The following is a 24,917-nucleotide window of genomic DNA, read 5'->3' as shown; positions in this document are numbered from 1 at the left end:
GCTAGTAAATCTCACTGTTAAGAAGAGTAACACATGGAATTAAACTGAACACTTTAAAGTAGACAGACTGACAGTATGTTTTTTAAAAACAATATTCCCCTGATCTTTTTTAAAGTTATATTTATGGGCTTTTTAATTTGAGAGTACAGTGAAGAGATGACAGAAAAGTACTGGGATGGAGATAGGGGAGCAGGATCAGCAAAGGACCTCGAGGTGGGATTCGAACTCTGGTCAATGTGAGCACAGTCGATGCACTTACTGTGGCTACCGGCGTCGTCATACTCCAGTAATCTTAAAAAAAAAAAATTTAAACTGCACTATTGTCTAAAGAATTATAACACTCATAGCACTTATATTGTGAACGCATCACTTCTAGTTAATGTATTTTATAATACTTTGAGAAAACCCTTTGATCCAAGTCCTCTAAGGTGCCAATTATAGTTCCTGATGTGATACAGATCAGCGTGTTTTCCCCATTGAGAGCAGAACTATGACTTGAATAGCTTCTCATTGGTTCCTGAATTGCTGAATTTGTAACAGCAGAAATGTGAGCTGTTATTATGATGGCACTCTCTCACTTTACCTGCCCCTCCTCTAATACTAGCTGTGTGGACTTTGTGAGGAAACAACACGCCAAACATTGACTTCAATGGGACTGTCGTGAGCTCACATCAAAGTGTTAACATTTACGGCAAGTCTTGCAGTGGCACCCTCTTCATCTCGTAGGTTTAGCAGTAAAACGGTGTCAGGCCTGTTTCACACTGCAGAGTGTGGTATTTTGCAATAGGCTTTTGTGAAGCAACATAAAGTAATAAGGTAAACCTACTGTTTGAAAAAAAATAACAACTTTCAAGCTTTTATAGAAGTTCTTTTGGAAGCCTGTTTCTGCTTTAATGTAAAAAGCAGATGAATGCCACTTTATATCTCAAATTGTGACTTTATTAACCATAGTTCAATGCAGAAGTAAGCTAGTTCCAAGACTTCTGGTTCATTAGGCACTAAAGGTGAATAAATAGAAAAATAACAAAGTGAAGTAAATGCAATTAGTAAATGAATATGGTTACTAGTTTGTAACTTCAAGCAAACAAGAATCACATAATCTTTGTACAGGTTAAAAATGTCCATGCGTCCTCTTACATAAGAATAAGATATATTAGATACATACAATAAGACACCTAAGATACATACAAGTCTTTCTTTGTTTTGCAACAATTTGGGGGTGTGACACATCGTGTGGTGTGAGTTTATAATCTACATTTTCTGACTTTTTATTGCAATAAAAGCATTTTCTGCAATTGTGCCTGTATTGTGCCCTATTTTTTTTATCTCACAGTGTAACTACATTTCTTATTCAATTTAAATCACATTGACATTTTTTCACTGAAATCACCATTACCATTTAGCAAATCTGACTAAATCCAGATGATAACAATAAATAATTTAAGTAAATAATAGTGGTCCTGTAGCTCAATTGGTAGTGCATTGCTTATCAAGCGCAAGGTTGAGGGATCGATTCCCTGGGAACACATGATAGGTAAAAACTGATAGCCTGAACGCTATACATTTAATTTAATGTAAGGTTTTCTTCCTTTGTTTTAAAAAATAAAACTCTTGTTCACATGAAAATGCAAAAACGTGCTATGAAGCTCTGTCAACAGAATGCCAAACCAACAGGCGGCAATATAACCCTAGCCGTAAAGTCATGTGGGCCCATCAGAACCCTGAACAAAGCGCGCACTACAAAGTCACAAGCCAAAATCTCCGGTTTTATCGGCTACACGAAAACACTGCAACCGGAGTTTCTGAAAATCTTCATCCTGGCTGGAGTTTTCAAAAAGGTTCAATCTGCATGTACGTGTGGACTAAAGGCCAACCCACATAGAACAATCTGTGGTTGTTAAAATGCCTGTGTTCTTGTGGACAGGGCCTAAAGCTACATTTTGGGGTTCCATGTAATTGCTTTAACATTTAAATGTAAATGGGGTCCCCTGTTAGATTTCCCAGTTCTTAAGTTTGTAATACTGACAGCTGTCCCACTTCTGGTAGCCATTTATGGCTTATTAAAAGAAATACTCAATGTAGTGATCCAGAAATAATTGTATTTTTCGGCACAGAGCACAGCACTGAGCAGAAACACCATCAGTGTGAACACACAACATGCAGTGTGAAACTGGGCTTATGTTGTTTCCAAACTGTGTGAATGACCTGATCTATTGATAAACCAGCTGGTAGCAGTATCTCAGGATGGCTTACCATGACAGGAGGTGGTGGATCCTTTGTAATTAGAGAAATAAACCAGGACACCATGAAGTGGAAAATTACACTTAGATTTATTTTATTTTTTTATGCCCATGCTTATTTATTTCAGTGACTTGCAAAGAAATTGTTATGACTCTCATATCACAGCGACAAATAAAGCACTCTAAGATGCGGCGATGGGGTCAGTCCAATTCACAAGGGAATCAGAAAAAAAGAGCTGAGAGAGAGTGAAAGAGAGTAACACAAACACAATCAAGAGGAGTCAAGAGGGTTCAGCTTCTCATCAGCCATCCAAGGGCTTCTAAATTATGTGCCAACGTGTGTGAACGTAAAAAGGCTTCAGACGCCCGAGATCTCGTGAGGTATCGTCTGATCTTCAGAAACCTCCCAGTCATTCGCAATGTGATGAGACGAGAGCAATACCACCCGAATGCCACCAGAATATCAATCTGCGTGATTGTCTTTCACAGAAAGGAACAAATGAGAAAGCTTCTGGGCGGAAAGTTAGACGGATACATAGGCTACATAAATCGACAGAGTCTGATGACGTGTGACTCATCTCTCATTTCTTGCTCCCACTCTCTTTCATCACTGCAGTGAATGAAAGAATCAGTTTTGATACAATGGTAATCCATCAGCATTAAATTGCATGTCAGTGCTTGAATGAAGAGTTGTTCAAATGTCATTTTTACTATTTCATTTAAAAGTAGACTTCTAAAGAATGTATTCATATAGGTGGTCTTTCAAAGGGTCCAAATGTCTGCTGCTGTGTCCACGGATTTGCTGATCATGGAAATCTTCTAAATTGTGTGTGTGTTGGAAATAGTGTGGAGTTAACTGAGGTCAGATTGGGTTAAATAAGTGCCAGTGACTGTGGCTTATGCTTCTGTTTGCTCACTGCTCTCTCTCTCTCTCTCTCTCTCTCTCTCTTTATCTTTAATCAACAATCACACCCACACCAACACATTCTATCCAATACAACGTACAAAAAGACCATTTCTGTTTTCACAGTCTTAATCAGCTCATGTGCACTTTACCTAATTAGGTCATTTTTTTATATGTTCAAATAGAAAACCGTTATTTTTAATTGTAATAATATTTCACAATGTTTCACTGTATTTTTTTATCAAATAAATGCAGCCTCAAATACCTTTAGAGAATCTTAGCAACTCCCAACTTTTGAAAGGTAATGAATAATGACAGTATATCCTAAAGGGACAATTTATTAATTTATTACATTGATCAAACTCATATAACATCACACATAAGTCTTGTAAGTGACACAGCGAAGAACCCATGACATAAAAGATTTGATCTATCTTTCATGTGTTTGTGTTGACTCTAAATGACCTTTTAACAGGTAGTGTTGAAAATCCAGTTTTTCTCTTCTGGGGAAAGATATTTGATGATTAATGTTACACTACACAATCAAGTGCTATCTAAATGAGAAATTCAATGCACCTGCAATAAACCAGCAAGCTGCCAATGAAACAAACACAGTTGCCAACTCTCGCGAGACAAATAAGCAACTGGAGCTTCAAAAACAAGCCCAAAACAAGCCCAATATTATTTGATTATTCATTTCCCGCATAATCATTTATTAAAAATAAATGAGTCTGCAACATATTAAACTGAAACCACAGCTTTATTAGAAAAGGATAAACTGATTAGGAAAAAAAGGATAAAAATAAATAAAAATCAGGGAACTGCAACAAAGCGGAGAGAATTAAGAGCATTAAGGGTAGCTGTAACATATATTTAGCTTAATAAAATTCAATTCTCCACTTCGTTGGAGGCATTGTTTGTAGAAATTGAAATACGTGTATTTCTGTAGATCATAGAGCGCGCCGCCTGCACGTTGAACGTGATTTTACTCCAATGAGGGGGATAAGGGGGCGGATTCAGCGGAATGTTTTGACGAATGTTACGCCACAGCACTTATATGATTGCACTGATTTGGCTATATCTGTAAGCAGACAGTGTCAATCAATGTATCAGTATCAATGTACACCATAGATGTAAAGAAAACGAAGTTGCTTGTCAGATTTTCCTAACAAGCAACCATATATTCTTTAATAAGCCCAAAAAAACGCAACCCGTGCTGTTTTAACGCGACTTACAAAAAAAAAAAGCCCAAAGTCGCGTATTATAAGCGGACTTGGCAACTATGGAAACAAAGTGTATATTTTATATGTTTATATATGTACTAATACTTCCTGTCACATGATGAGGGGGCTTCCTGCCACGTGACCATTTTCAGTTTATAACCAAACTAAACAGAAGATTTATATTCTCAGTAAACGTATCTTTGTCAGCAGTATCCTCATGTGTGGAGTTTGGATTATTAAACAGTCTATGTTGGAATCCAATTGGATTTCCTTCACTCTGGACATAAACAACACTGGTGAGATCAATCCATTTCTGAATCCAAATTAAGATTGTGAACATACAGAGACATTGATTGACGGACATGCAGCATTGTATATATTGTTTGTGTTTAGGAAGCAATATTTTGTCATATAGACTTGTCTGCAGGCAAAAATTACATTTTAAAATTACTTCAACACAAAAACACACACCTTGTAAAGACAATATGAAGTCCTTACTTTCATAGCTAAGGCTTATTTGCTATTTCAGCAGGAAATACATCAAAAGACAGAAAACTGCATTTGACAAATAGTTTCATCTTGTTTTGTCTGTACTAAAGCTTTAAATTTGCTTAACTTTTAAAGCATGCTGTCAGTGAAACAGTGTATTTGTGACCCTGGACCACAAAACTTAAGATTATTTTTTTTTATGAAATTGAGCTTTATACATAATCTTAAAGCTAAATAAATAAGCTTTCCATTGATGTATGGTTTATAAGGATTTGAAAATATTTGGCCGAGTTACAACTATTTGAAAATCTGGAATCTGAGGGTGCAAAAAAAATCAAAATACTGAGAAAATACCCTTTGAAGGTGTCAAAATAAGTTCTTAACAATGCATATTACTAATCAAAAATTATGTTTTGCATAATATATTTATATTATGTTTATGTATTTACAGTAGGAAATTTACAAAATATCTTCATGGAACATGATCTTTATTTAATATCTTAAAGATTTATTTTTAAATAAAAGAAAAATTGATAATTTTGACCCATACAATGTTTTTTAATGCTTTTTTTTTTTTTTACTATTGCTAAAAATATACCCCAGTGACTTAAGACTGGTTTTGTGCTCCATGATCACATTTAAAATGACAAATAAAATTACTTAATATCTTCTTATGAGTATTCATTTAAAAAAAAAATCTATTTTAATTTATTACATCAATGTTTAACATTACCAGCATGTATAGCATGTTGCCCAAAACAAACTGTGGTGTCATTTCCTATAAATTTTATATCAAACACATTTCACATAAAATAATAATGATGCATGTTTTTGCAACTCTAGTTGAAGCATACTCAATGATTTGGAAGTTCTTTGAACTGCATTTTCTCAGACTCTGTTTCTCAGTGAATTATGCTATATATATATATATATATATATATATATATATATATATATATATATGGGCTGACCAAACCTAAACAAGTGAAGGAGAAAAAAATCCTCCTTGAAATCTGATTATTTTTTATCAACCTCACTTTTCTCCTTCACGGTTTATTGACCACATCCTTTTCTCTGTGTTTGTGTGAAAGAACAAATTGCCTTCCACCAAAGACATTCATAACATGAAAGTAAATGTATGTTTTATGTGAGATTATGGCTTTATCTTAACACATTTTTGGGCATACTTGTTTCTAAAGCCTTATTCTGAATTCTGAGCAAGAAGTAATCAATCTAAATCAGGGTTAATCAATTATCAATGCTGAAACCACAAGGAAAGTCTCAATGGGGGCATGAACCTCAACTGTCGTGTGTAGCTAGAATAATTCAATAGCTGCCTGGCAGCCTCTATAACACCACTAAATATTGCTGAAAGTGATTATTTCTGTCCAAAAGCAATAAGTACTTTCCAGTTTTGTGGACGGCATGCATCAGACTGTTGCTGTGGGCGGTTTAGACTGTGACCTCAATGACAATCATTTGTGGAAAACGCTAGTCTGGCCATTAAGTGTGTGAACTGACATAGACAGGAGGCATTCAACAGTCATATCTGCTGGAATATATCAGAAATCATCACATAGCCTGGAGGCAGGCTGACAGAACTGATATAACAGAGGCATATGTTACACTAACAAGCAGCTACCTAAAAAGGATTTCTGTTTTTTTGATCGCCTTGACCTGTCAATCAATTTAATACGCAACCAGTTACACAAATTAAAAGTCGGTCCTGGTTCAGCTGGAAATCAGCCAGTCTTCAGTATTTGCAGGCCAGCAGCAGACCCACTCAGTGAAGACAGTAGAGGTTTGACACAAATGATGATGCTCTGGAGCATAGCAGAGCGCTTGGGGGTTATACTTGTTGACATTTACAAGCCTCATGCTGGCTTAATGATGCAGGAACAGAAGCAGCCAGTGCACCTTAGCAGTGACCTTTAGCATACCGTGGGAGTGGACCCACAAACCCGGACAGTCGGGTACACAAGACGGTCAGTCTCCCTGTGAACTAGCACTCGGACAAGCCACTAATGGAGCTCATTTTTTATGGCAGAGAGGGCATGGTTAAATTGGCATGGTTGGTTTAAGGTCTGAGCGGTTGTTTATGGTGGCCCAGGGTTTGATGGATTTTCAGAGAACACCTCTGGGATTTGCTGTTAGGGCATCAACAGTTTTGAAATGCCATAGATACGACGAATAAACAAGACAGGGATCCCTAAGTCAAGTGCAAGTAATGAGCTATTGATTTCCTGCATCCTGTGACATAATCTTGACGGCACAACATCAGATCCAGACCACTTTTAGCTCACTTACGAAGGAAAAGAGTTTCTAAACAACACATCTAAATCTTTAAATCTCTGTTCTGGCCATTTTGACCTGAAAAGAGTATGAAAAGGACCAGCATACAAAAATAAATTGCTAATTAATTTCTCAAGCTATGTTATTTTAAACTGACTGATCATAGGCTTCATTGAAGCTTACTGACCTTATACTCAGTTTTTGAGTGACTACTGGCAAAATGATCCACAAATGATTCACTTTTTTTTCTCACTCAAAAAACAGATGTCCACAAGTTCAGATCAATAAAGCGTATGAACAATCAGTTCTAAAAATAAAACTACAAAACATTAAAACATGTTGACAAAAAGACTGTATCCAAAATTTGGTCATAATATAGCGTAATGAGAGATTTACAATTTACTTTTGACTGTGAACACAAAATTAGGTAAAGAATTTTCAGCACAGCACTTATAATTGAGAAATCCTTTTTTTTTTTTGAGATATTTTAAAACATAACTATTAGTTGTTGTAATGAAGACAAAATTCTGAAGTTGAAATGTATATAATTGTTTGAAGAGCTGTAGCAACCTTTCCGTTCTTACCTGGTAACGTGCTTTTAAAGTCTCCAACCATGCATGCACTCGGTGAGAGTGTTTTCTTGTTCATGCATTATCTGGTATGACTCTTCAGTACATATCCTTTCATCTTTAACCTCTTGAGCGCATCATTCATTCTATTTGCTGTTTGGTGGCTCTATTATACTCATGCAGGTGACAGCTGATCTAGGTATCACATATTCATATTTTTAGACCTTTTGATACCATATAGCTAATTTACGATCTATATCAGACATTACCACTGCAATAAACCTGGTGTATTCAACAAGAAATTCAGAGTTATACAAGAGTTATAAGGGATTTTATATGGTTCTTTTAAAGTGATTGTATTATGCAAGAATAATGTAATATCTTTTTCTTTTCTTTTTTTTTACTAAAAATACCCTTAAACATTTTAGACAAGCAGAAAAAAGTGAGAACATTTTGTGCAAATACTAATAGAACAGACATAAGAAGTCAGGGCAGATGTGTAACTGTCCAAAATGTGCATCTCAAGCACCTTTAATGATCCATCAATATTTATATGTTAACCAATGCAAATACGTAAATGTATAAATAAATGCCTAAATAAATGCAATCTAAACTAATATCACTCAAAATTAAGTTTGTTTAGAAATGCACATATTAAATTGTTGTTCAAACAAGGTTTAGTAGCTATATATTTCACATATTGTTTTCATGTTCAGAAATTTGACACACATGTCTTTTTTTTTCTTTTATCTGTTATAGCAGTCTGTTAAAAGCGTTTATATGATGCTTGCATGATCAAATTATCACGATTCTGATTAATATTGCAATTAATGCATGGAATAATCATTAGATTCAAAACATTGAAAATCTTGTGCATATTACAATTTCGAATCCAAAAGCTGTAACACAGTTTACTTAAGGGTTTCATCTTGGTCTTTCAAACAAAATAGGTTAGCTGTATAATTTTGTTTTATCTTAGTGAAAAATATGACGCTTCTCATTTGGGATTATTAACAATCAGTAATGACCTATCCAGTCTTGTGCCATAAAGAACACGCCGTGCACTCGCTGCTTATAATCAACAACAAAGCTCTAAAACACACGCGTGCGCGCGCACAGACTGACGGTACCGGAGTGATTTATATCACGCCTACCTTGCCTTGGCTTGTGCTTGCGGAAGAGCCGTTACCTGGTTACAGGGGAGTGATGGAGCATTGAGTAATGTAATCTTCACGACTCCTCAGATATGAGAGTTTCTCTCGCGCTCGCTGAGCCAAAGCACCACGCGCCGTTCCTGCAGCGTCTTCGGAGAGCGCGAGCAACGGCTCGTTCAGGAAAAACGCTTTGACCTTTGAATTAAGTTACAAGTATCACCACGGACAGTCTCCAGTTTGTCATATTCCCAGTTGTGAAGTTTAAGGTAGGAAACTTTGCAAAGTGCATCTTCGGAGGGTCTATGTCGGCAGCAGATTGTTAACCTTGTAGTTGATTAATAGTCTTCGGTCATATTGTAAAGAGTTATGGATATTCATTCTGTTGAATGATCAAACTGTTCGAAATAATATCAAATAATAAATAATAGGACAAGGCTCATGTAGATAAGTGTTGTGACAGATTCCAGGTTATATTTCGGAGCTCATTCGTGACTGCAGTAAACATCGTTGCTTTTCATGTAATGTGGTATGAGCAAGTCAGGTGAAGCGCAGGTGCTATTCACACTAATTACTTAGTGTTATTAGAGCGTAATTGTTACTTGGTAACATCCTAGTAAAGTCTTTCAGTCATACTGTAGCAAAGTCTTGTAAAGGTGGTTATGATAGACTATGTAAGTACTCACGGGTTTATCATTGCTCCTAAATGATGTTGACAACTTGGCAACTCTCAATTCAGTTTTGCGTATCCAATTTTATGCATTGTATGCAATTTAGTTGTTAGTAGTATGTTTGTTTAAAAAAAAAAAAAAAAAAAAAAAAATTATATATTTATATATATATATATATATATATATATATATATATATATATATATATATATATATATATATATATATATATATACTAGACTATTTTATAGGCTGTTATATAGACTATAGATCATTTAATGTAAAAGCATTACATTAAATTAACAGTAACACTAGAATAGAAGAAGAATAAAAAAATACAACTATGCACAAAAAAAAAAGAGTAATAGCCATGCACATTTTGCGTAAATTAAGTTGTCATTCATCTGCTGGTTTAGGACCAACATTTGACTTTTAGTTACTGATAAACTTGTATCTGCTATTCGATATTAAAAAAATAAAAATTAAAGGTAAATAGTATTTCTTACATTTTTGTTACACTAATCCTGAGGTAAAAGACTGAAAAAACGAATACTAATACAGAAGCCCTAACTCAAAAACCCACTCAGTGTGAGCAGAGATGGACAGCACTTTGCTCTCGGAGAAAATTGAACTCATGACTTTGAGAAAAGCCAGTGCTGTCCACAGAGAAGCCGCAGCCTGCCAAGAATGCAGGCATAGCGAGAGCCAGAAGACTCAGCCTGTTCTACTCTCAACCGAGATGTGTCAATTTTGACAGCCTACATAGTGTAACTGGTGAACTGGTTCTGCTATAGAGCCATTTGACAACATCTTGTCCGGTATCATTAACAGACTGATAATTCCAACCCTTAGCATTGCAATTATTTGTTGCTGCTTAAATGAATGCCATTTGTATAGTCTTTCTATGTTAAGTAGTTCAAGCAGGTATGCATTAATGGTCTGTCTTCTACCATGAATTAAACAGAGAGAGAGACTGATTGAAAAAGGAAAAAAGGGATAGAGAGACAGAATGAGAGTGGGAGGGCAGGAGTGATAAATATGTGCCCCCCTCCACTCTCTAATTAACAGCTCCTCGCTAGTCCTGTTCCCCCTTTAGCTGACAGTCCTGTCAACCCGTCTCTTCAAATCTAACCCAAATGGTCTCAGAATATACCTGTTCATAACACAAGTCTGTGGAGCATAATATTTCGTATTAATACCAGGAGATTTTCACATTCTTGCACTGCTGTATGTTGCATGTGGTCTGATCATGCGATGTAATTCATATTGTGATCTGACACGTCGCACCTGCTGTGTTTGCAAGACTCCCACAAACATGTCTGGTTGCATCGCGTGTGTTAGTTTATTATGTTTTATTTTTACCCACAGAACATGTCAGCGCCTCTGTCAGTAGCCTTTCGACTTTTCTCAGTGACAGTGTGATTGTGTGATAACAGTGGGGCTGCATTGTCTCATCACATGCCTCTCTCTATCCCAACACTGCTCCAACTGTTCCACCCACATGCAGCACACACTTTACCGTCTATCATATAGAAAGTTAGGACAACTCACTAAACATCTACCACTCATTTTTCTGCTGGCAGAGATTTTTTTAAAGAAGTTGCTTCCAAAATGTGAACAGTAGGGCATTCATTTTAACATGTTGATTTAGTTCAATCAATAGAGCGGAGTAGATAGCTTACAAATTGTAATCCGTTACTGATTCCAAATTACATTTAACAATTAATAACGTAATTACAATACATTACACATTTTAGGTAATGTAATCAGACTACTTTTGTATTACTTTTAGATTAATATTGGATTCGGACTTCGGTCTTAAAGGGAAGCTGTCCAATGGGTCTGCCATTCATATTAATCAAACAACAGTGAGAAAAAATCTCTCACTGCTGTTAACTAAATCACTTTTGTAACTTTAATAAGAAGAAATAAATAATAATTATATATATATATATATATATATATATATATATATATATATATATATATATATATATATATATATATATATATATATATATATATATATACATAATACACGTTCGTTAATCTATCTATTGATCGATAGATACAGTAGATACTATGGAGATAGATAGATAGATAGATAGATAGATAGATAGATAGATAGATAGATAGATAGATAGATAGATAGATAGATAGATAGATTTTTTTTGTCTCTTTTTAGGCTTACAGTATATTAGTTTGATATTGACATTAGTGGTAAGAATTATGAGAATTCTATGGTATCAAAGATTGTAATTTCCTAAAAATCCTTTTACAAACAAAAAAAATAACTATATTTTGATATCTATATACATTACCGTGATATACAATTATTGATATCATGATATAAGATTTTGGTCATATCGCCCCCCTTACTTTTGGCCTAACTTGTAAATAGGATATTCTTTTACCATATTGATACAAAAATAAAGGAAATATATTCCATTCATTATTAAAAACATGAAATGCAGTAAACATTACATCATGTCAAGGTTTCCCAAACTTGGGTTCATGAAGGAACAAATGGCGGGGGGTTGAGAGTTTAATAAAAAGTGAATTATTTATATCAGAAATATATCAAAATGTAAACAAAATTGTAATTACATCAAAATAAAACACTTATTAAAAGTAAATAAATAAATTTTTGACCTGCATTTGACCTGCATATGTAGGTAATTTTATGAAAAAGGAAAAAAAAAAACATTTAAAAGGTTAAAAAGAGGAATTAGGAATTAGAATTATTAAATTATGTGACTAATATGTGATAATGTTATCAATAAGAAACTGTATGATTACAAGTACTTTAAAATGTAATCTAATATAATTACATATAGGCCTACTACCAAATTACATGTAATCAGTTACTACCCAGATGACAATCAATTATATTTGAATTATATTTATATCTAGCTATATTTAACACTATCTATCTATTACTGAATCATATCTTAAACGTGATGAAACATATATATATATGATGAACATTCAGATCGATGCAGTAGAGATGCATAGATCAAATAGGCCTAGCTGCTGCATGTATAATGAATTTTTGAAAGAGTCTTTTTGTCTGTCTCTTTTTCTTTCTCTAGCTCAGTCATATGTAACCTCGGCCTTACTTTCTGACAGAAGGCAAAGTTCATCATTCCTTCTGAATTGTGAGAGGCTGATTAAATGCGGGATTGCTATTAAAGACTTACTTATTCTCTGAGAGGGAGAAATATCTGCAAGGCTGTCAGCTATTGACGTTGAAAGAGCGAAGCTGTGCCCAGGTGATTGAATGGCTCTCTATGTATTCAAGGCGAAACTTGAATGTAGACCGGTATTGTTTCAGACAAGTCCGAGATATTTGATGTTATCAAGGGGGGAACTAAGCAGATCAGCTTAGGGTAGCAAAGCAGGGGAATATGGATCTGGTGATATGGAGGGATTTCTGTTTGAGAAGGTCTCCTGCTGTGTGACTTCTGCAGCCTTTAGTGTTTTAAGTCTGCAGCATTTCAAGGCTGATAAGTGTGTTGTTTGTTGGTTGCTACTAAGCTCTGTGTGTAGATTGCAAGTCTTTGAGAGATCAGAGGCCGTCTAGTTTAGAAACTGTCTGACAGGCATGAACAGTGAATGTGTGGCCCATAAGACCTAACCCATTTCACAAGCACTGATTCTGAACCAGCCTGCGGGGAGTGACATAATCTCTCTCAGGACTGCTACAATCGGCTACCACAGCTTTGGGCTAGTCGTTTCAAAAAATAATTATAACAGTGCTTCCCAAAAACCAACCAATTTTGAACTCAGAACATTCAAGCACAAAAACAAGATTCTTTGAGAACAAATGAACTGCAACATACATATATGAATAAATGGTCACAGAATAAAAAAAAATGGGCAAACTTTAATTGAAAATGCTTTGCACTCTTCTCACACACTTTGGACAATGAATTTCTGCAACTTTCCTGGTCATTCAAGATGCTGTATTTAGATATGTCTTTAAAAAAATAGTTTTATGAAGACTTGCACAAAGCATTTTTTAGCAAATAAAACATTTTAGTGCAGGGAATAAATATGATACAAAATGATATTAGCAGCAAATACATTATACCGATATATAGGCCTATATCTGTGTGTGTGTGTGTTTGTGTGTGTGTGAATACTGTAATCCTTTATTTACCCGTTATTCCAAACCTAAATGGCTGACTTATTGCTGTGTAAAACAAGTTTTTTTTTTTTTTTTTTTTTTTTAAATAATAATAAATAACAGCCTATAGTTGGGATTGATTGGTCACACAAACTTTTCAGATTTTTTATATTGAGTATATATACTGTAGTACTCCACTTTTATAATACTTTCATTTTTCATTTTCCAAGCATTTCCGACAGTCCCAGGAAGAAATCAAGGTTTGGTAATTACACGAAGATGAGTAAATGATATCACTATCCTTTAAGGACATTCTGGATCATGAATTTATAACAATTCAAGGTGTGTGGTTGAAGCTGCAAAGGATGATGGGACAGGTCCCAGATGGAAGGTCCTTGCTGCTCATCAGCACAAACATGGACTTTCGTTGAACAAGAGTTATGTGATCTACTTTAATATGAATGTATTCATGCCTGTGGCAGTGACAAACACATTGTAGATTTACTTGCATCTGTCAGTGTAAGTTCAACAATGCCAGTACCCAGTGATACTGATTATTTTAACAGACCATGTCATCAGCAGTCTGAATGACATGAGAAGGATTTCAAATATTTCATTACGTAATGCAAACAAGACTGAATGAAAATATTAATTACCAGCACATTAACCTTGACAGCGAAAAAGAAAGAGCATGCATTTTGAAGCAAAACCATCATCTTAATCATGGGTGTATAATTGCAGTTTTGGGGATCAAACGTGTAAGGATGTTTCGTGTGTATATGAGACAGATGTGTACAACTAAATCTGGCAAACCTCACCAGAGAGCAGATTTACTGCTGATATGAGCAGCGAGGGTCAATGATCTGATTAGCTGATGGGGACACTATGGACATGGAGAAGAATATTTAAAACAGAAAGCATTGCATTGGGACGCAAAGGTGACACCACATAGCAGATGTTTATAAAATATTCAAAGGCGAGCTTGAGTAATATTTATAAGACATTTCTGAGCGACCGCCCATAACTGTAACTGTGTCCGTTCCCCTTTACCATTCCTTTCAGGTATTCATTATTATTCTTTTTCGTTTTTTTGTTGTTGCCGTCATATTAATTTTAATCTCTAGATTTTTAAATGAATAATTTTAAATGAACAGTTAAATGAAGCATTAAATTAACATTTTAGTCATTATTTATTTTTTCGGTTGCTGTTGCATGTATAACACAAAGGCTCCAACCATATTTAAAATAATATTTAAATAAAATTACAACTCTATGTGTGCTGTAATTTTGCATATTTCAGTGCTGATCAGTGCAATGCTAATATTTATGAATAATGTGACAATGTCACCAAAAATAAGTGATTTTCAAACTGATTTGAAGCTTTTCAAAGCTCATTTGTATCCTACAACACAAGATGCCGTGTTAGTCTCTCGCTGTCTGTATAATGCATGTGCATCTGTTCGGGAACCGAGATGTTTCTTTATTAATGAGGCATTAGCAAGCAGGGCTTTTGCTTCTTGGAAAAATGCAAATATTTGTAAATATTGTAATTATGTCACATTGTGCATCCATGCATAACTAGGAAACATTAATGTAAACTGATCATTTTTACACTGATGCAGTGTGTTTCCATGTCAAAGTTTCCTTTTTTTTTTTCAAAGTTTCCTCCTTTTTGACAATCACTTCTTTACACGAAGAAGTAGCCCCATCCCAAAAATATTAGTTGCAGTCCTTTTCTGACACTGGTGAGCTAATGCCAGAGACTGTGGGTTTTGTAGTCTGCTGTGGACTGCATAACACTGCAGGGTCAGCGAGAGAGCACAGTGAGGACATAGGGTGGCCACAACGGGCTGGGGGGTCTCGTGAGCTCACCAATGATTCATAACATGACAAATGGGAGGACACCCTATGGTGTTGTGAACTTCACAGACATGGAAAGGCCACATTAAGTTATTTATATGATGAAAAAGTGAGTCTCTACTTAAAGTATATTACAAGATTATCATAATCTCCATTTCATATCTGACATTTTAATTAATCAGACAGTTATATTTAATTTAATTGCACATGCAAATGTATGTACTGTATGTCCTTAACAAAACGATAAAGGACATTTTTAGACATAAAAATTGTTGGACAGAAAACCAACCTCACAAAAAAATATTTAAAAGATTTAATATGTCCGTGCAGTTATTTTGTTTCGTCAGGTTGATTAGGTCAAGGTTGTTACGGTTGTAAAACATTAGTTCTGCTTTTCAGATGATAAATTCCTGCTAATTCATTTGAGATCAGACCCACATAAATGAGTCATATCTGTTGTTCTCTGTCTATAGATGAATTAATCTCCATTTATTTGGGTAATGTAATCATATTCTCACAATTGGAGTGCAGTGAACTGTAAAAACTATTATTTGTGATACAGGGGTTAGGTAATTCTACAGCATTATTCTTTTGCTAAGTTACGTTGACTAATTTTATCCCGCGTTAAGTTGCTTAGAGCATCTCTAATCATAGAAGTGATTATGGCAGCAGAAAAGTTCTCAACAGAAATTATTGTTTTCACCTTCTGATTCACACTGTAATAAACCATTTATATTTTAAATGCCACTTATACAATCTTTTTTAGTCATGCATCAAAAAAAGATTTGTTTAAATTAGACAATGGTTAATGCAAAGTACATAGTCTTACTGTAAATGGTGAATTTATGTAGCAGACATCCTACTTAGAAAAACAAACTACAGACAAAGGAACTACAGAATAATGACCTCTGAGAAGAAGAATCTTTCAGTGTAAATACTGTATTAAAGAACTGACATCAGACAAAAAAAGAAATCATGAAAAGTCGGTGATTTGATTTCCATTTGAATGAGAAGCATGCTATCACATACAATAAAAGCATATAAAGAGCATCATTCAGATCATAGAAGCTGCATGATAATGACAAACCCCCCCCCCCCCCCCCCCCCCCCCACCTTGAAATTTTAATTAATAAAATGTACATTAAATATTTATTTTAGGTGAGAATGGCATTTTGATGATCCCATCCCATTATACCCTCTCTGAACCAAAGATACAAATGCTGTTACTGTGGCGGTGCCCTTTTAAAAGATGCACTTTTGAACCTTTATATAATATGCCCACTAAAGGGTAACACTGATTTTTCTTTTTTTTATGAGAGTGTAATCAGTAAAGCTGCATGTGATCATTTGAGACCACATGCAGCACATTCTGCAGTCTCAGGAACACTTGCAGTTTGATTGGATGTTACATCATCTACGAGCGATATATATCAAACACATATATCAAATCAGATTACTGCCATTGCTTTTCACTTTAGTTCTAAAGTGTCAGGCAGTGATATTGCTAGATCCCATCTTTCATCTCAGCCTGCCTAAAAATCTGCAATTAACTGAGCTGTCTGAACCCTTGAAATCTGTGATTAGATGATCTCTCTTCACCTTTGCTAAAAACAGCAGATGCAGTAAACTGTCTGAGGTTATTTCACTCCGAATCAATGCTTTAACAGTCATTCAAATGATTTTAGGTTTGTTAGATAAAGTCTTCTCCTTCTCTAATCAATGAAGGAACTAGAATATTTTCTGGACTTCTCTGATAATGTTCGTCTCTAAATTCATGAAAAGGAAACATTAAACTTGCTTCTATGGAGAAGACTACTTAAAACCCATAAAACCCTCATTAGGTCCGGTTGTCATTATGGATAGGCTTGAAGCCCTTTGATTGGCCATCACATTCATCTGTATACAACAAAGATGTATGTGACTGATTACTGCTACAATAAAAAATGCTGTAAAAACATATTTTTTTACTTTTTTTTTTTTCAATAGATGTGTCAATTCGTGTTAGCCACAATTTCATTTATTTTATTTGTTTTGAGAGACGCTTGACTCAATGAACTAGGGCTGGACAATTAATATAATTAGCTAATTCCCAAAATTGTCATTTACAGTATTCAATTGACAATTTTAGGAATTAGCTATTTAAATTAATTGTCCAGCCCTAGTGCACTGAGTCAAGCGTCTCTCAAAACAAATCAAATAAATGAAATTGTGGCTTTTGCTAATTGATGGTTTTGTTGGCTGTAGTATACAAGTTCTTATCTAGCACTTGTCCCCATGAGCAAATGCCATATAATCAGATGAACTATTGAATGGATGAATGGCTCCCATGGGTGGGTGAAAAAAGATCGATTAAAGTGAGCATCCGTTCAAACAATGCTGACCTCCCGGAGCAGAGCGGGCCTCTGTCAATGAGATGGAAGGAAAGTGAAAAGGACAAGGAGACGTGCCCAGTGTTGAATGATGAGTTATGCATTGCTCTCACCATTTTCAAAAGCCTTTAAAAAAAGTATCTTCCTTAGTTTAGAAAAAAAAAATCTAATTCTATATTAAGCTTATGTTAAGTGACTTTAAAATGACTTCACATTCCAAAGCCAGTGCGAGTTTGGGCACTTGAGAGGACATCAGCTTTTGCAGATGTCAGTTGACCTGATAATTGTATCAAAGCTGGTACACGGTAGGATTGTCCTGCAAGCTGGCAATCGTGTCAGCTGTTGCACTAAACACGGAGGTCAGGGTTTTCAGTGTTGCTGTTAATACTAGACAGAAAAAGAAAATTCAAAATGACTGTGCAAATGTTTTGGTGAAGTGCAGAGAAAAAAAAAACTAGTCTAATTGTGTGTGTTGCCACCTTCAGCGAGGCAAAGTAAGGGACACCCATTCAAAAGATTTTAATAAAACAATGGGTAACTAAACAGCTGCTGGTTCTCAGTAACTTCCATAGTAGATAAAAAATAGTATCAGGGTCATTAATGACCAGAAATTGTTTGGTTACCCACATTCTTCAAAGTATCTTCTTTTGTGTTCAACAAAGGAAAGCACTTTATGCAGGTTTAGAACATAAAGTGAACATCTAAACTGCCTCTCTGCAAACTGAGCGTTCATCATTAGTTACTGGACAGATCCACAGATAACTTTCCCATTCAGCCCTACATCTGGAGAGCATCGTATTCAAAGGGCGGGCTTTGAATTCCCTCTGTATGTTTAATAACGCTATTGCTAATATTTGTCGAAAACATCCTTAATTGCTATAAAAACACCATGAGCTGCATACAAAACACATACAGAAAATAGTTATGTCTATCTGCTTTTGATATTTCATGTGTAGAAAAAGAATGAACATGCTCTGACTCATAACACTCGTGCACGTGAAAGAAAATGTTACGTTTTCTTTCACGTGCACGAGTGTTATGAGTCAGAGCATGTTCATTCTTTTTCTACACATGAAATATCAAAAGCAGATAGACATAACTATTTTGACACGACACGAGCATGTTCATTCTCCGGTCACGTGATCGTAGCTTAAACATTGCTTTGACATGCAATTTCTCCCAATGGGAAAATAAATAAATAAAATCTTGCCAACTTGTAAAACATCAAAAATTGCAGTGTGTATAGCATAATAATCTATAAGAATCAATTTCAATAATATAGTCCAGAGATCATGTAAATGGTGGACATTAAAATATACTATTAACACTAACTAATGGGTTCTACAAAATCAGCCTGTGGTGCAATCATTATAAAGCTTATAAAGACATATAAATGTTTTTTCTTTTCTCCGCATGTCTGTTTCATGTTACTTGAAAAGAACCAATTAATTTGAAAATACTGCAAAATGCATTGCTTGCACATTTAGTCTTAATGAAATCAATCATTTGATCTTCTGAGCAGTTTTTTAAGCAAAACCGGAGCCAGAAAGATGGTTTGATGGTTTGGATAGCTATTTAATCATTAAGGTATGAGTGTGATTCCATATTAATGTCATAGCTTTTCTTCTCTTGCTTTTATCTCTTTTCAGTTATTCTCTTTGTTCGACTCACACTTTTATTCTATTCTGCATTAATTTCTTTCCCCCATTTCAACATTACACTCACACTGAATACAACTTTTAACTGTTTTTAGGGAACAAATCTTTATGATGAATTAGCTTTCATTCATGTAACATTATTAGTCGCCTTTATTCTGAAATGTTCCAAAACATTGTCTTCTATGTTCAATTGCACGGTGCTTCAAAGAATGAAGCATAGTAAAAGCAGTGGCATTACATCTTTCAACAAACAGATTGTTCTTTAATCAAAAAGTTTTCTGGTATCCAGTGTATCTCATTTTATCAGCCTAAATGTAATTAATTTACGGTCATATCTCAGCCTAGATTACATTAAACCTATATACTGTAGAGCATGATGATGGCAGTTCTTCTCTGCATGTTTGTGTCTCTGTGTGAGTGCCACAGTGGTCTACAGTCAATTTATCTTCCGTATTCTTTGCTTCTGGATGTAATTGGGATGGAGAAAGAAAATCAATTCAATAGAAATGGAGAGAGGCAGGTGTGACTATCTTACATACAAAGCATTTCCATTTCAACAAAAACATATGGACATCTGATCACCTGATCCTATTTACTTTTCTCTCCCATGACTGTTCTTACACTTCCAAACACCATATAGTATTATATATTGCTATAGAATTATTGAATATTATATGCCATTGTATATATTATATATAAGAGTTAATTCATCCAAACATAAAAAATCTGTAATTTACGCACCCTTGTCTTGTTCCAAACCTTTCTTAAAGAAACACTCCACTATTTTTGAAAATAGACTCAGTTTCCAACTCCCCTAGAGCTAAACAGTTGTGTTTTACAGTTTTCTAATCCATTCAGCCGATCTCCGGGTCTGGTGGTGGCACTTTTAGCTTAGCTTAGCATAGATCATTGAATCTGATTAGAACGTTAGCATCTCGCTCAAAAAAGACCAAAGAGTTTAAATATGTTCCCTATTTAAAACTTGATTCTTCTGTAGTTACATTGTGTACTAAGACTGATGGAAATGGAAAAGTTGTGATTTTCTAGGACGATATGGCTAGGAACTATACTCTCATTCATGTAACTACAGAAGAGTCAAGTTTTAAATAGGGAACATATTTAAACTCTTTGGTCATTTTTGAGCGAGATGAAATTGTAGAGTATATGATGATAGAATTTTCATATTAGAGTGAACTATCTGTTTAAGATAACCAAGGACAGTATTTATCCTTAGAACATGTGCACACACACACACACACACACCATGAATGGGCTTTAAATCATCTGCTCAGTCAGTTCTGAATCCCAGTGTGCACGGTTGCTAATAAAATGTCAATTATTAGCCACATGTTGGAAAGCGCAGTATTTGAACTGTCTGCCTGAACCAAGCCAAACACAAACATCTCTATGGAGTCAGTCTCATTGCTGTTGCCATCACTGCAATTGTTTCTTATCTGACACAACATATAACAGCTCTCACCCTTTGTTCCTTCATTCTATTTTAATTATGCATTTTTGTATTACCATTCTCAGAATGGCACACAATTCTTCTGTTCTATTATGCTTTGCTTTACAATTTAATTGTCATTGGCCATATTTGTTTTTCCATAGTTCAAATATATGCAGTGCTAATGTTTTGAAACGCTGCCATTCCAATGATTCAGCAAGGTACTGCTGAGCCAGACTTTTCTGTACTGAGCATCTCACATACACAGGATAATTGGCATGCCTGATTGCCTAAGGGACAAAAATAACACCATCCATATCCCTGTGAGCCATATGAGTGTTTTTACGGCAAACTTTTTTTCTGCAATCCTTCTGTATTTTTATGTCATTTGACCAATGTTCAGTCCAGTGGTTCTCAATCAGGGTGCCTCTGGAAAGTAAATATCAAAGGAGGAATCTATAATAAATAGATATAACATGATATAAACTAAACAATTAAATTAAATTAAAAAATAAACAATAACATTTTATTATTAAAATATCTGCTTTTATTTAAATGTTATAAACACAAAACAACTGAACATATTTCTCATTCTGATGAGAATGCACCATGCACTGAGCTTTCACACATTTTTGTCCATTGCAGCACAGAGGTCTGTGTAGACCAATTTTCCCAGTACTTCAAGTTTCATTCAACACCTTCCCCCTCCTGCGGAGTGGTACACACGGTCCCTCTTACAATGAATTTAATCCTGTCTTGTCCTGCTTTTTTAGGTCTTGATGCAGCAATACTGCATGTACTTTCATGTACTTGATTGTTTCAGTTTATTGTTTTTAATAGTATTTATATAATGCCAAAACTCATATAATAATCATTATTTAGGCTACATTTTGTTTAAAAAGACAAAAAAAATGGATTTAATGTTTTATGTATGATTTTATGAATTGAAAAAAGGTGTCTTTGTCATGTCTGGCATTAAATAAACGTGGGCTGATGAATATCGTCTTGGCTGTTGAACAACTGGTCTAGTCTATTGTATGTTTTCACTTGGTAAGCTAGTTCCAGATTTGCAAAAAACTGTGTGAAACAAACTTCCTAACAGTGGTGCTATTGTCTGTAGATTATGCATTTATTGAATGTGAGAGTGCATTGAGAGAGAAATGATAGTTTGTGGTTGTTCTCTGTGCAGGACAATGGCCCCCAGCTGAAGGCAGTGACGACAAGAGACTGAGATGGAGCTGACCTCAGTAGACGCCTCTGCTGTGCTGGACTTATGGGGCAACGGCTCCGTTCCTGGTTTCCTCCTTAACGAGAGCATTCTCAATGACACTTGCTTCCTCAATGCTTTGAACTGCACTAATGGGACAGATGCGGGGAACCGAGCAGGAACAAGCATGGCAGGAATCCTCATCCCTCTTATTTACATCATTGTCTGCGTCGTCGGCCTGGGAGGAAACTCACTGGTCATCCACATCGTCCTGCACTACTCCAAGACAGAGTCAGTGACCAACATCTACATCCTGAATCTAGCTATAGCCGATGAGCTCTTCATGCTGGGCCTTCCTTTCCTCGCTGTGCAGAACGCCATGCACTCCTGGCCCTTCGGCTCCTTCACGTGCAGATTAGTCATGACCGTTGACGGCATTAACCAGTTCACCAGCATCTTCTGCCTCACAGTGATGAGCATCGACCGCTACCTGGCCGTGGTTCATCCTATACGGTCCTCAAAATGGAGGCGACCACAAGTGGCCAAGGCGGTGAATGGAACAATCTGGGCGGTCTCGTTTTTGGTAGTCTTGCCTGTGGTGATTTTTGCAAACGTGCAACGGGAGGGAGGCATCTGCAACATCATTTGGCCGGAGCCAGCCAACATCTGGGGAGCAGCATTTATCATCTACACCTCCACAGTTGGCTTTTTCTTTCCCTTGTTAGTCATCTGCATGTGCTATCTCCTCATTGTGATCAAAATCCGCAGCTCAGGAAAGAAGGTTCACGCCACTTCGACCAAACGGCGGAAGTCAGAGCGAAAAGTCACGCGAATGGTGGTGATCGTTGTGGCTGTGTTTGTTTTCTGCTGGATGCCGTTTTATGCCCTCAATATCATAAACCTGGTGGAATCACTGCGCGATGAGCCCCAGGGTCTGCATCTTTTTGTGGTGGTATTGTCTTACGCTAACAGCTGCGCTAACCCTATCGTTTACTGCTTCCTTTCGGACAACTTCAAGCGGGGATTTCGAAAGGCTCTGTGCCGCTCATCTCGAAGGGTGGAGAACCACGAGTCCACCGAGCAACAGAATCAAGAGGAACGAAGAAGAGTTCTGATGCCCAGGGAAAGCCTTAAAAGAGCAGTGAAAAAATGAAGAGGATGAGGAAGAAGAAGAGTACAGGGAGGAAGTGACAGAGATGACGGAAATCTGCAGGATTACTCAGAATGGAAACGGAAGCAGACAAGCTGAAAGTAGCCGAGCGCTTTTCTTAGAGAGACCCTCGGGTGCAGGGGTTTCTGAGACAAGTTCCCCAGACAGGAGAGGCACGGCTGGGGATGTTAAAGGACCAGGCTTTGGAACTGCTGCAACCCTTCTGAACGGGGCTAAAAACGGGAATGTGAAAACACTGCCAGAGGAACCGGTGGAAAAAAACAGCTCACTAGAGATCAGCTACTTGTAAACTTGTGATTTGTGTCAGCTGGAAAAACAGTATTATTGTACATGCCTCCCTGAGTTCTATCCAGTTTGTAGTTACAGTACAACTCGTCTTAATGTCTATGAAATCTTCTCCTAGTAATTAGACATTGTCTAATTGTAGTATGGAAGTATGGAAGTGTACACATTGTAGTATGGAAGTGTACAATCTGGCAACACAATTGAAATAGTCACAATGAATTTTGCCTTATTTATAAGACTTGGCAAATCAAAACAAGGGTCATCAGCAGCATTCCATGGTATCAATACCTATGGGACCAGCACCACAATATGTGAAGCATCTCTGTGCCTTTTTCTAAATTTGTTTAGGAGATTTAATCAATGCAGTAAATCTATGTCTACGACTGACTGGGCACTAGATCACTAAATACATTTACATGCACTTTTGCTCAATTCTAGCTGTTTATGTGAACATACTTAGTGATACTTGTAGCATACTACTAAGAGATAAAATTTGGAAAATATTTTGTAAATGTAAACAGGTCAAAAATTACACATCAGCTTGTAGTTTTCTCTAAATGTATCTGTATGTGTTTTTTGCCTTACTTATAAAAGTATTGTACACTAATTGAAATATGTTGCAAACAGGTCTTTAAACTCTACATACACATTGTTATATTATACAGCTTTGTGATGCCTATCAGTTGTGTTCTTATTTGTTGGCATTTATTTATATATATATTACACAAATACTTAACATATTATGTCAGTTTAAAAACTGAATGTTTATTATCCAGATCATCATTTATTTATGAGGACTCTTTACAAAATTATATATATATATATATATATATATATATATATATATATATATATATATATATATATATATATATATATATATATATATATATATATATATATATATATATATATATATATATATATATATATATATATATATATATATATATATATATTATTTTACAGTTAATGCACCACTGTTGGAATTAATGTCCTAAAGAATTTCTGTTTTGTAATACTTCTTGAATTATTTTGTGCAGGTTGACTAACACTCAGATTTAACCAATGGTAAATTGACATATTGTAAAAAACATACACACTCAGGTTTTGAACTTAAAAGAATAGTTTACTTAAAATTGACTTGTCACTATTTATTCACTCTTATATCATTCCAAAAAATGTATGGATTTCTTTTTCTAAGAGACATGTAATATTTCTATACAGTGATAATTTTGGCTATAAAACTATA

The 24,917-nt window shown here is 35.5% G+C and overlaps 1 protein-coding gene across 1 annotated transcript; it reads left to right on the top strand.

Moving 5' to 3' along the window:
- The first annotated feature begins 8,825 nt into the window (after nt 1-8,825).
- sstr3 (somatostatin receptor 3) lies at nt 8,826-24,445 on the top strand. Its single transcript, XM_052550117.1, is given in 3 exon segments — nt 8,826-9,137; nt 22,192-23,353; nt 23,355-24,445. Coding segments are annotated over 2 exon segments (1,434 nt in total). The 5' UTR covers nt 8,826-9,137; nt 22,192-22,234; the 3' UTR covers nt 23,670-24,445.
- Nucleotides 24,446-24,917: the final 472 nt, after the last annotated feature.

Source organism: Carassius gibelio, chromosome B3 (genome assembly GCF_023724105.1).
Source record: "Carassius gibelio isolate Cgi1373 ecotype wild population from Czech Republic chromosome B3, carGib1.2-hapl.c, whole genome shotgun sequence".
Taxonomy (NCBI): Eukaryota; Metazoa; Chordata; class Actinopteri; order Cypriniformes; family Cyprinidae; genus Carassius; species Carassius gibelio.
The sequence above is the reverse complement of the archived record's forward strand: the minus strand, read 5'-3'. Positions and strand labels throughout refer to the sequence as shown.